Source organism: Manis javanica, chromosome 7 (assembly GCF_040802235.1).
Source record: "Manis javanica isolate MJ-LG chromosome 7, MJ_LKY, whole genome shotgun sequence".
NCBI classification, from domain to species: domain Eukaryota; kingdom Metazoa; phylum Chordata; class Mammalia; order Pholidota; family Manidae; genus Manis; species Manis javanica.
The window spans coordinates 110082655-110095351 of NC_133162.1; the positions used below are offsets into that span (position 1 = coordinate 110082655).

Here is a 12697-nt window from a genome sequence, read left to right on the forward strand (position 1 = left end):
CATTGGTCACCATGATTATTTACAATATAAAGGTATACTTTTGACAAAGTACCTTTCATGTATCAGAAAATAAATAACTTCAATAAATGAATGAACAAGATGAGAAAAATCATTCTATAATAGCAAACTGATGTTCTTAATTCACAGTAAAATAGTTTACAATTATCATGCAAAATATGCAGATAATACAGTGAAGTAAATATTTGCAAATTTATCTGGATAATTGTATGATTTATTAATTTCTCTTAAAAGGCGTCAATCTGAGTATACAGTAAAACAAACTAATAGAGTCTTTTTAAAAATAAATAACTTTTTAGGCTATATATATATCAATAACGTCTGAAATCAACAGGAAGGATATTAGAGCAGATAGAAAAAAATTTTTTAAAGTGATTTGATTACAAACAAATCTAAGGGCACAGCGTAGTTGACTCTTTAGTGAAACACTTTGGAATAAAATACTTATTTTGACAGTGACAAACTATGTTATTGAAAAATCAGTATTTTTATACAAGGCTATACATTTAGATATGCTAACATGTTGGCATAGATATTTTAAGTAAACTATACATGTTTATAAATTAAGTAAATAAATAAATATGTAATTTCCAAAACATGTTATATTAATTTCATGCTTTAGATGAATACACTCTACAATTTTATTTTTTCTTTAGAAGAGAGTATCACATTCAACTCATCCTAAATTCTTTACTGTAACTCTAGATAAAACAAAGGCTGATGAAATTAAGAACGATATTTTAGAGTTATGACTCAATAATGTTAGTGCTTATTGTACATCATCTTAAAACATTACCTTTGTTGGATCTACCATAAAACCAGCATCTAAAAGACTTCCATCGCTGGGATCATGATCCACCTCATACATGTTATACGATGGATTGCCAATTTCTACATTTATTCCTCCATTGATAATAGGTTGTCTTCTAATAGTTTTTGTCCTAGAATATGTGAGCATTAATATAGGTGTGAGTTGTCTAAACATGACAGTCATGGTGTATGAAAATTACCATACTTGTAGATTTGCTGATTATTTTAATACAACTGATGGAAAGTTCAAGTCTTGATGTCATCTTATTTTTTCCCAATTATTTAGATTTAACAATAAAAAATACACATGGAACATGTTCCCCATAAATAGCTAATAACACATTAGTTAGAAGCAAATATTCAATACATCAATTATCTTTTAAATTCACTTATCCTCTTTAATTCTTTTCCTATTTAATTAAAAAAAATAGTGGTAGAGAAACTTTGAAATAGATTGTTTCAGTCCCCAAGTCACATGGCTATAAGCCTCATTTATAGAATTAAAAACCTGACCAACGCTTAGTTCTGGATGATAACCTGACAAACAATCCACTCCTTTTAGAGCTTTGTAACTGCATATTCAGATAAATTGGAATAATTATATTTCCAGCACTGTATACAATAAATAAATGTATAATTTGTGAATGAAATATACAATTTGTGATATACAGTGCATACTGAGTATGACTGTATTGACATTACCAAACTTACACATTAATACATAAAAAAAGTTTAATTTTTAAAAGAAAAAAAAAAGACTGGCTGTTTCAAGGAAACTACCACAAACATAAGAGTCTATTAAAATTTTAATTAATATACCCCCTGTTAGTTTTGTTAGAATATATAAATGGAGCCATTCTATCAACATAACATAGGGAAGGACTGTCTGAATGTCATCACTTAAGATGAAATAGAGGGAAAGAACATTTTGAAAAATATGTTTTGCAGCTGGAATAACTAAACCACATTTTAAGAAATTTAAAAATCACTATGTTTCTGAAACTTTTAATGTATTTACTGTTAGACTCGATTATCGCATCTTTCTTACCTTCTTTTCCTTTTACAAAGCACTAAGCCAATCACTAAGGTGCTTATCAAAGCCACCAAGAGGACAAGAGGCACAATGATGGCGATGCTTCCTGAAAAGGAAATGAATAATAGATCAACATGAATAAAATGAAGTAAACATTGATGTAAGTGAACACTTTGTTCCGCCGACCCATTTGACAACTGGTATCATAAAAATAAGGCTTTTTTTAGGCCAAATGTCTATACTCCTAGGTCACAACCATGTTTCTGAAACATCACTCTGCTATCAAATACTTTAATCTGCTGGAAATGTTTCTTTAAGTATTTTTCATTTATATGCTGCAGCGAAATACCTTGACGTTAGAAATGCTGACTGCTTTGCCAGTCTGAGTCTGAATCTCACTGCGCACTTGCCGCAGTGATCTGGGTACATGCGAGGAACTCCTTGTGAATCAACTATGACCCAACACGCATTCACACAGTTTCACTAGTCGCATTCCCACCCTTAGTTTTGCTTCTTTGTCTATAAATGCTCTGTGGCCTTGAGTACGTGTGTTAAGGTAGATGGCAGCCTGGCCAAACAAAAGGTCACCACTGTTGGGTTTGGATGGACAAGGGCCTGAATATCAGTTTCACAACTTACTTAGATACTTTGGGTTTGTTATTTAAATTTTGAGACTTATAAAGCAGAGACAAGAAGACCTACCACACAAGTCTATGAGCTTTATTCAACAAAACAGAGAGCGAATGTTGTCTCTTTCCCAAGTTTCAGCTGCGGAATAGTTCCAGCAAAACATATCTGGGGTTTTGGTTGATGTTGGCTTATTTCTGATTAATTTTTCCTTTCTTACATGCCTTTCTAAGAATGATCATAGGTTGTACCACGTATCTTCAAAATGGAAAAGAAAGATCTATGGGATCTTCAAAAGTGGTTAGAGAAACTGAATCTCAGTTTTATGCATCTGAGCAAGGGCAGATGCAAAACTGAGGAGAATCTTGGCCCTGCGTTTCTAGGTTCTCAATAAGAACAACATTTTCTCATTCCTAAGAAGGAAATAATAACCCTTTATTGGTAATGTGATCCACAGGAGGATACAGCCAGGGTTATTTGTCACTAGTGTAGGAAGAAAACTGAATTTAAGCATTGTCTAATAATAGAAGAGTATTAAGTAGTATTATCAAGTACCTAATGTTAACTTTTCCACCAAACAAATGTCTAGTGTCCCTGAGACAAAGGCTTTATCTATTTTGCATAAGCATCTGGTTAATTCAGTCAATTCAGCTTAATCACTGGCTGAACTAAAACACAAATCAATCCAAAAACTAACTGAAATTTAATCTGGAGATTTCAAATGGTTTAGGAATGAAATATTAAGGATTATTAAACATATGAATTTTTCTTGATAAATACATGTACATATATAAATGTGATAAAAATGATGGGTAATATTAAGTATAATAAGCAGCTGCTCAGGGACATTAAAATAAAAATATACATCTGTTTTAATAGCTCTAGCCCGAAGATATTTGTGGTAGATAGTCCATACTGAAGATCTCTTACCAAAAAGTATTTGTTGAGATTATATGAGCATCTTCCAATTTAGACTTTTCAAATACAGCTTGTCTGAAATAACCAAGTAACTGCCTCTTCCAGCATAAAAAAAATGACTTGCCCTCTTTATCAGTTTCTAAAATATAAAACATTTTATCTTTTCATGTGGTTACCAGAACTATATAACTTAGTGAGTTTGGTATCATTTTACCTCCTGAGTTTTGGAAAAATTAACTTTATATGAATGTGTGGTTTATTAGTAATTAATGAAAGTAGGGAATTTGGCACCTTGAGTAGTAATTAACATTTATCACAAATTTTAAATACCAGTAAACAGCTTGGTTTCTTGAAAACTATGACTCAACTGATTGTTCACAACTTTATAAACATTCTCACTTCATTATTTCTCCTTTTTCTGCTAAAATGTGTGCTAAATTGGCAGGTATGCAATACCAATATTGGTTTTAAGATATATAAAATTACTTTGCCCTCAGCGCAAATGTACATTATTCAGAAAATTAGATTTGATTTGTTCTACATATTATCTTTTATTCTTATAAGGTAAAATGCTATTGAGGATGCCTGCTAGAAGACAAAGGAACTTTTTTCTTTTTCTTTTCCCTGTCACACTCAGCACTTCGGATTCGTTACATTCTAGCACTTTAAGAGCTTAGACTTCTAATATGCTCAGATAACAAATCAAGGTAATTGCAGTAATGTTTAGTGCAGCCAATAAACAATTCAGGCAGCAGTTTGGCAAGTTTAAAACATTTTTAAAAATAGTTTATATTGATGGAAACAATTGGCAAACACGTATCTTTTCAGAATGATAAGATAGGTATTTATCAAAATAAGTATTTTTTTCCCAAGTCAAATATACAGCAGTAGATATATTTTAAAATATGAATCTCAAGGTCTATGCAGGTGACTTAACAGTTCATCATTGTTGGCTTGTTTCAAATTGATAAGTACATTCTATGCTTATTAAGGGTGGAGTGGATATCTCAACAACCTTCTCACAGAAAACAGAGCAAGTCTTTCAGTCTTTGAAACACCATTCTGAAGCCTCATTATACTTTTCCAGTAGAAAGAAGAATTGTATTACCAAATTATTATGTTAGAGACCTCTTCCATGGGAGAAGCAGTAGGGCATAATGGGCTCTAGAGTCAAGCTGCTTCTGTTCAAAACTCAGCCTACTAGCAACATATCCTTTGGCAAATTATTTATCTTTGTCTCAGTATACACTCTATGAAATGAGTATCATTAATATCTACCTCATAGTAATGGAAACAGAATTATGCCTGTTATACAGAAAGTGCTATATACATGTGTATTGAAATGTATATACCATAGCACCCTGTGCATGCCTCTGTTTTGTACTTTGCACTTGGCATAACATTGCAGAAATCAGTTCATTTGTAACCTGAGGGCATCAACTGTTTATCTCTCTTTATTTTGCAGATAGCACAGTTCTTAGGCTATCATAGGGACTAAACATGCAATTCTTAATTAGCAAATATATTTTAAGTGTTGCTATGTTACAGACTCAGCATGTACTCTACTTTACATTGGGAATACAAGTGTTCTCCTTCTCATGTTGTCTAATGTATATTAGAAGGTGACAAGTAATCTGAATATAGGAGGACAGTTATATATCTGAAATCTAAAGGAGTTCTCCAGTCTTGTGCAGCTCAGGTGGAAGGAGGAGCTTCTGAATCAATCTAGGTAGAAAACTTGAAGGCCTAGAGGAGGAACAAATGGTCTGGCTGAAGTGCAGAATAGACAGTGGCGGAAAGATGCAACTGTAGGGGAAACCCAAGGTGATGTTTTGGAAGGCTATGTAAGCCATAGAATGAGCAGGGCATTGGTACTTTTTTTTTTTAAAAAAGGGTGATCTTGAATAAAACTTGGGAAATAATATCCATTGAATGTATTATTTGATTCAACTTGAAAGAAAGAAGGTGAAGGGTGACACTTAAGTGTTGCTTGGGTAACCAGGTAGATTTTTTAGCCACCTGTATAGAAAGGAATTCAAGGTGCGGGAATGAAAATGGCTGGTAGAGTTGGAGAAATAATGAGATGTTAATTTTGGGACACATAGAGCTTGAGATTCTATATTGTGGAATATATATATATATATATATATATATATATATATATATACACATATATAGATGATACAGAGATAGAGATAGCAGTTGCATAGCAGGGTTGTTTATTGGTTGAACTTATAGTAGAAAAATGTAAATGTAAGGTACCTTCAAGGGGCTGCTTCTCAGCTTGGTCCTCTAAATTCATGCTCACTGTGTAACATTCTCCCTCTTGTCTCCTTGATACCACCAAGCTGATCTTCTTTCAGTCCCTTAAACAAGTCTAACTCTGTACTGTTCCATTGTTTGAAATATCCAGCCTTTCCTTCCCTTTTGAATTCTTCAAGTCTCAGCTGAAGTATCACCACCCAGAGAAATCGCTCTTGACCTCAGTTCCCCCCTGCCATTCTTTATTTTTGCCTTTTTTGTTTTCTCCACAGAACCAATCAAAATTCACTACTATTACATGCATTTTAGTGTTTACTTATTTGTTTGCTTCTTTGTTTTATTGCTGTTTACCCTTCTAAAACTTCAGCTTCATGAGAAGAGGCACTGTCTGTCTTTTTGGCTTGTCACTGGAACTGCATACAGTAACTAGTAGAGGCTCAATAAATATTTCCTTGTGAAAATTAGGATGGATGCATTATTTTGTTGCATTTTTCGGTTATCTCTTTGTATTTGAAAATGTATGATTCCTTGGTGTCACATATTTTTTGTTGTTGCTTTAAAACATGATGGTATAAAAGAGATAAGGAGAAAATAAGGAAAGGGACACAATAAGCCCCCTAAGAGATTCTATTTCTGTTGTCACTAGGGTAAAATATAACATCTCGACATTGCTGCACCACAGATGCTGAATATCTTTTTATCTTCCTTAATTTTAGCAGATACGAACAGCATAATTCAAACAGTGAGTATACACTCCCTTAAAACTTTAGTTACAATCAAAATAGAATCATGGAATGAATATTTTATCATCCTTAGTTTAAAATTCTTCAGAATAACGTTGTAAGAGTCAGACTAGTGTTTTCAAGTCAAACCTAAGCAGAAAATCCCAGGAAAATAGATCTGCTTAATTTCACAGGCAGATTTTAGGTACTTTAGGCAGCAAAGGCAGAAAACATCAATATGACTACTCAGAGATGATTAAGAAAGCTATGCTTCAATTAGAAGAGTAAATCTCCCTGCCAGTTGAGAGTAGTTAAGCAGACAAAACAATGTATTCTGGATTATTCCAGGGTCCAATGATTATGGAATGCTTCAGTGTTAAGTGGAAATGCAGATTTGAAAACACTTTCCTAAGTACACATTCCTAAACACATTCCTTTTTATCAGGCAAATGACTCCTGCCCAAGTTTGAGGAACATTTGAAAACCATTCAAAACCACTGGACTTTACGAAAGTATAAAAATAATCCTTCTCTAGGTTGGCAACTCAAAATTCATTTTTCATTAAAAAATAGTCCTTAATGATGGTTGACTTTTATAACTATTTCACAAAATCATGTGTAAATTAGTATGCCTCCAGAATTATTATTAATAATATTAGTATAAGCCTTAGAAGGGAAGAGAGAAGAACTATTTTTTTCTTATTCTTCCTTTTTACAATATCAAATTAGGCAATGTATATTTTCTCATGTCTCCTACTTTTTGTGAATCAATTTATCTAATCCTAGTGCCCTATTCCTATAGTTCTGTAGTCAGAGCTTTCCTAAGGCCTCTCCCTTCCCTTGCCTAAGGACATCACAAAAATTCTAGTGTAAGCACAAAACATAGCATGACCAAAGACCACTCCCTCACTTTCTGAATTCAAAGACTCATGTACAGGATATTTATTCCAGACCTATTTGCCATTTTGTAAATCTGTTCATGCTTACTAGCCCAAATCAATCCCTAAATGGTGGAACATTGGAAAATGTTGCTTGAAGAATTTCAAGCAATGATATAAAAAGTACTTGGGGAAAGACCAACAGACAAACAGATATAATCACAAATGTGCTAATTATATTGCCACAGTTCTAAATAGGGAGTCTGTGACTAGGATACACAAATCATATACTTTTGACTTTGGTAGTGTCTTTCCTCTTTCACAAACTCCATAGTATGTTTTTTGTTTGTTTCCATGAAAACTTTCTCACCAGCAGTTAAGGAATAGAGAAAAATTGCCAAAGTAAGCATTTGTCGATCAGGGATATAATTTTCCTCTTCAAATTATATTTACCATTTATTTATCATATATTTCAGAAGTTCTCCACTCATGGTCAAAATAATGACAATATGTGTGGATCGGGAAACTTTATTTCAGACTTTTACTTTGAAAATCTTTATAAAATCATTTAAAGTTCATGAAAATATGCACACAGACATGCAGTGATGATGCAGGTAAACTGTCTTATCAGCGACCTGTGCACAAAATGGACTTGCAAAATGTTGAGCTGTATTTTAATACACTTCAAAACTAGCACTTAAAAGGCATAGTAGCAGCAAATCTACTATGATCCTTATGAACAATTACTTATTAACATACTTCTCTTTATGATATACCAGCCAACTTTTTCTCTACAACACAGTGACATGCATTTCAAAAAACCACACTTTGCTCTAATTAAAACATGGGATTATTTTTCTTCCTGGAGGCTTCTCACTTCCATTGTGATATTTGCAGTCTTTGTAGCTGATGGAGAGTTTCTAAGAAAGCTTATGCTAGGTTTCCATGTGTGCATTTTGAAAACTGCAAAGGTTTGAGATAAAACTTCATTGCCTTGAAGAGCCAATAATGCTAGATCTTGTCACCAGGTGATAGCTCAGTGTTTCATCTTTCAAAAAGCACCTGGACTGAAGTGGATCTCTTACAAAATTCCATGAAGATTTTCCATGACTCAGTTCCCTCAACAATATCTTAAAAAGAAAATGTGATTTCTATATCACGTAGAACACCCAAGATGTGAATCTGCGGAACTTACTTGTGCTGATATGCTCAGACTTGCTGCTCTTTGGGGCTGGCCTTTCACACTGTGTGCCTGACCAATTGGTGGAGCATCTGGAAAGATGAGAAAAAAAATAATGAAAAATAACATCCATAGGTCTGCTAATGTTATGTCAATCAAATGAAATGAACAAGGAACTTGACATCAAAGAATTCATGAAAATTAGGAGACATTTCTAGTAATTTCCTGCATGTTGTCAGTATGCTGAGGGTAACTCCAGTTGGCCTTCACTTGTTGAAATACTTTTTAAAATTTAGCTTTGTAGTCATTTTTCTTTATTCTGTGTTAAATCTAAAGTTGGCATTCTTGCATCCAGCAAAACTGCAATCTTAAGAATTGGGAAATAATTTGAGAAGTATTTTAAAATGATAAGTAGCTACTATAGAAGTTCAATTAGCCTGTCAAGCACATCCTTTATTAAGTTTCTGGGGATTGTTTTTTTTCCCCTGGTGGTTCTAAGTTCAAAGTGGAACTAAATACCAAACAACAAATGGTCATCTGTCTCATAGCTCAAGCTGCAGGATTTGTCCTCTTATAATCAGAGATTATAAGATTTTCCATTTAAAATCATACTTCGCAAGAGAATGTACCCAAGTTTTTATTGGGAAAAGTTGTCATCCTCATATAGGAACCATGACACCATGATGAGAAATCTAGCGGAGAATTAAAATAACTGATCTGATTAAAATACTTTATTTAAACAAAAATCACAACTGTATAATTAGCTGGTTGCATCAAAATAAATTCTGGAATGTTTTTAGCTATCTTTGGAAAATGCTTATTGGCTAATACAAGATGTCTCTGTGCATCTGTCAGAGGAAACCCACAGAGAAACCATTGAATTGGCTTCAATTCTTAATTAAAATGACAGAGAAATACCACCACATCATGAATAGCTGTACACAATAAAAGAACAGCTTCCAGAATCATTCCAAGTAGATCTCTCTGAGCATGGTGGCCAAACTAAATAACTGCAATTTCAAGGTCTCTGCCAATTCTGTCATAGCCAATTCAGATAGCTGAAGCTGGTTTTGGAACCAGGCTTCTCTGCTGCTCTGTGAATTATTTGGGATATTCATGAAGACAGTACTGGCTGTCCTAAAACATGGGCAGAATCTCATAAAATCATCGTTGCTGACAAACTCATATGATGGAAACAAAAATTTGCTTCTTAAAAGCATGTATTAACTTAAGTATAATTGATAATAATGTTAATATTCCAGAATATAGTTATTTGATTAATAGTGATATTGTAAAACTATGATTATGAACTATGATTTAAATGAAAATTAATATCATTATAGTATTATTAGGTCATCACTCACACATTATCCTTTTTGTTCAGTATCTTAATAAACAGCTTTCATATATATTTCTATGCATCACATTTATTATACACCATGCTACTAGTAAACCATTAAAATAAGTAAATTTTAAGGCCAAGTCTATGATTCTGTCTATATTACTGAAGTGAGGTAATGGAATGAGCACATTTTCAAATAAATATAATAAAGTGAACTAGTAAAATCACTGATTTTTAAAAATCACTTTTTTTTCCTTCCTCAGTTGTGGTTTTTCAGATAAGTGATTCAGAAAATTGTTTAAATTCTTTACAGTCTCTAGTTCTAACAGTCCACAAATTTAAAATGCGATGTTTAGGAAGATTTTGCAAACATGTCATTAGAGTGAATTCTGGTCATTTTGCAAAATTCCTTTTGCTCTTTGTAGCTTTATGTCTGTCAAGTCTTCCTAGTTGACTACTGAGGATTTTTTATATGCTCCAATGGAAAAAAATAATACTGCTTGCTTAGCAATCTTATCATATAGCTAATGTGTACAATGGTATTTTTGTGCAATTATATTGAATTATTTACTAAAATATCAAAATTTGCTCTTTACCTCTTTTGGTTAAAAACAACAAAATGACCAAAATCAGGGCACAGAGTAAATAAGGAGAATGCCCTGTAATTTATGTATGATACTAGAGATAAGAATCTCTGGGGCTCATCATTACACAGCAATGCTTGATGCTTGGAAGTCAGACAATGGAATTGCTCAGGAATAGGAGGATTAAGTGCTAATTGACCAGATTATGTTCTGATATGAGCATCATATATTTTAAATACTTCATGAAGTTACGCAAAGTATGCCTTGTGAACTCTAAAAGATCAGAGAGATATTTTTTAAACAATGAAGATAAGGAGATAGTGTGATTCTTTATCCAAACTCTGGATTTTTTAAGTAAAACAGGTGGTATTTGTTAACAATTTCCTATGTTATGCTTGCTTGGAACCCAGGATTTATGATAGATATAAGAAATCATCTGCTAGTGGTCATAAAGCTCTTTTCTTTTAAGTAGTAGATGTACATTTAGATTTCTAATGTTTAGGGAATATTTTACTTATTACATACTGGAAATAACCCTCAAAGATTGTGGTGGAGAAATAATTAATTTTAAGTTATACATCTTAATCATCTGATAATCACCTCACAATTTTCCCTGTACTCCTTATAAAATAATGTTTTATGGCCAAAGATAAAATATGTTCCACTGTTCTACATTTGCTCCAATATAAAAAAAAAAACACCTCTTTTGTGATATTAAATCAAATAGAAATCATTACTCTTGTTGCCTACCTTACAAAATTACTACTTAAGGCATTTGCTGCTCCACAAGTTCTTCTTCCAATGGCTGATTTAAGACCAAGTATTTTTACCATCTTTATAAAAATTAATAAATCTTCATACTCTGAGTAGACTACAATGATCAGAACCGTTAATGGCAGGGCATTTAAGAATCAGAATGTGTGCAGATCATCAAAATTTCCTGTCCAATTCACCATATAATCATGCTGACTATAATATGTCTGGCAACTCTTTCATTATTCCTCAAGCAAAATGTATAGCCCATGGCCTGGTCATCTTTAATCTGTACTGTTGCAATCCACTGCTCCCTGCCAGTCCTCCTCAGACAGTCATCTCCCAGGTGGTCCTGCATGGCCATCCCAAGAAATCTTTTTCTTTTTTTCTCCACATCACAATCACCTGTATGTCATTCGTTTTAAACATATTTTACAGTTGTTTCCCATTGTCCTTAACTGTAAGAAAATGAAAATCACCTTCTTTTTTTATGTGCTGATCTTCATGCCACTCTAAATTATTTAACCCTTTAAACACCTTCATGAATTTTAACAAACTATTATTAGATCATGGATGATAGATGGAGAAAGAGATTAGGAGGATAGATAGATTCTTATTTAACTAATTAAACAGTTGCTTATCCTTCTTTCTTCGCATCATCATATGAAGATATTGCTCCCAGAAGTTTCTTGAAGTCAGTAGCTTCCTGGTAAGACGTTACTGATTGAACATTCTTTTTTGACTCCTCCCTTTCTTCCTGAGGCCATTGGCATTAAAAAGAAAGACTATTTACTATTGTTTTCTTAATCTCATCCTTCCATTTCTGTTTTATCTAGATGTATAAAATGTTCCTAACTGTAACATATTTTATGACATTTCTTTTATGTTCTAGATTAGACTGATTTATCAAACTGAAAATTTTTTTAAAATTGAAGTTCTGGAGTCCATATGCTAGATATTTCCATTAGGCAGTTTGGAGTTGTGGCCAGATATACCCATTTTAACAAAATAACACTGATACAAGTAATTCACAAAGCACATGTCAAGAACTGTTTGAGATTAATTCTTCTTATATTCCCATAGATTTTATTTTTATACTAAATATTAGTCAATCATTTAAAAAAATGTTTAGGCTGGGCATAATATGAATACCCAGCATGATTGTTCATAAGATTGAATAACATTGGTAGAAGTTCTTTACATAGTGCCTGTAAATCTGAGTGGTTTTTTGTTTTTAGAAACTAATTCTCATCTGAATGTTAGTAGATGAAATGATTGGTTAGTTAATTTATTGTATCATTTAACAGTTTGTTCAATTATTGCATAGTTACAGTGTTTTCTGTTTTTTGTCCTAGCTTAGATGTGAAATTTTACATAGGTTCAATTAACATTTGCTGAACTTTGTGCCAGATCCTAGGATAAGTATTTTCATATGAAAAAGATAATCTTGTCCAATTTATATAATTTATGAGCTAGAATTATTCATCATGTAAAATGAGGAAGTGCATGTTCAACTGATGTGCCTGAAAACAACACAGCTAGTAATTGGTAGTGATAAAATGTGGGATTAT

The 12697-nt window shown here is 32.8% G+C and overlaps 1 protein-coding gene across 5 annotated transcripts in view; it reads right to left on the reverse strand.

Annotated features, from left to right (window-relative positions):
* LRP1B (LDL receptor related protein 1B) overlaps positions 1–12697 on the reverse strand; it is a 1876014-nt gene that overhangs the window by 5420 nt on the left and 1857897 nt on the right. For all 5 annotated transcript variants that reach the window (XM_073241389.1, XM_073241391.1, XM_073241392.1 and 2 more), the window contains 3 exons: positions 8463–8539; positions 1877–1967; positions 815–959 (listed from right to left, as the gene is read on the reverse strand). In XM_073241389.1, coding sequence (XP_073097490.1) covers positions 815–959; positions 1877–1967; positions 8463–8539 — 313 coding nt within the window. The remainder of the gene's footprint in view (positions 1–814; positions 960–1876; positions 1968–8462; positions 8540–12697) is intronic.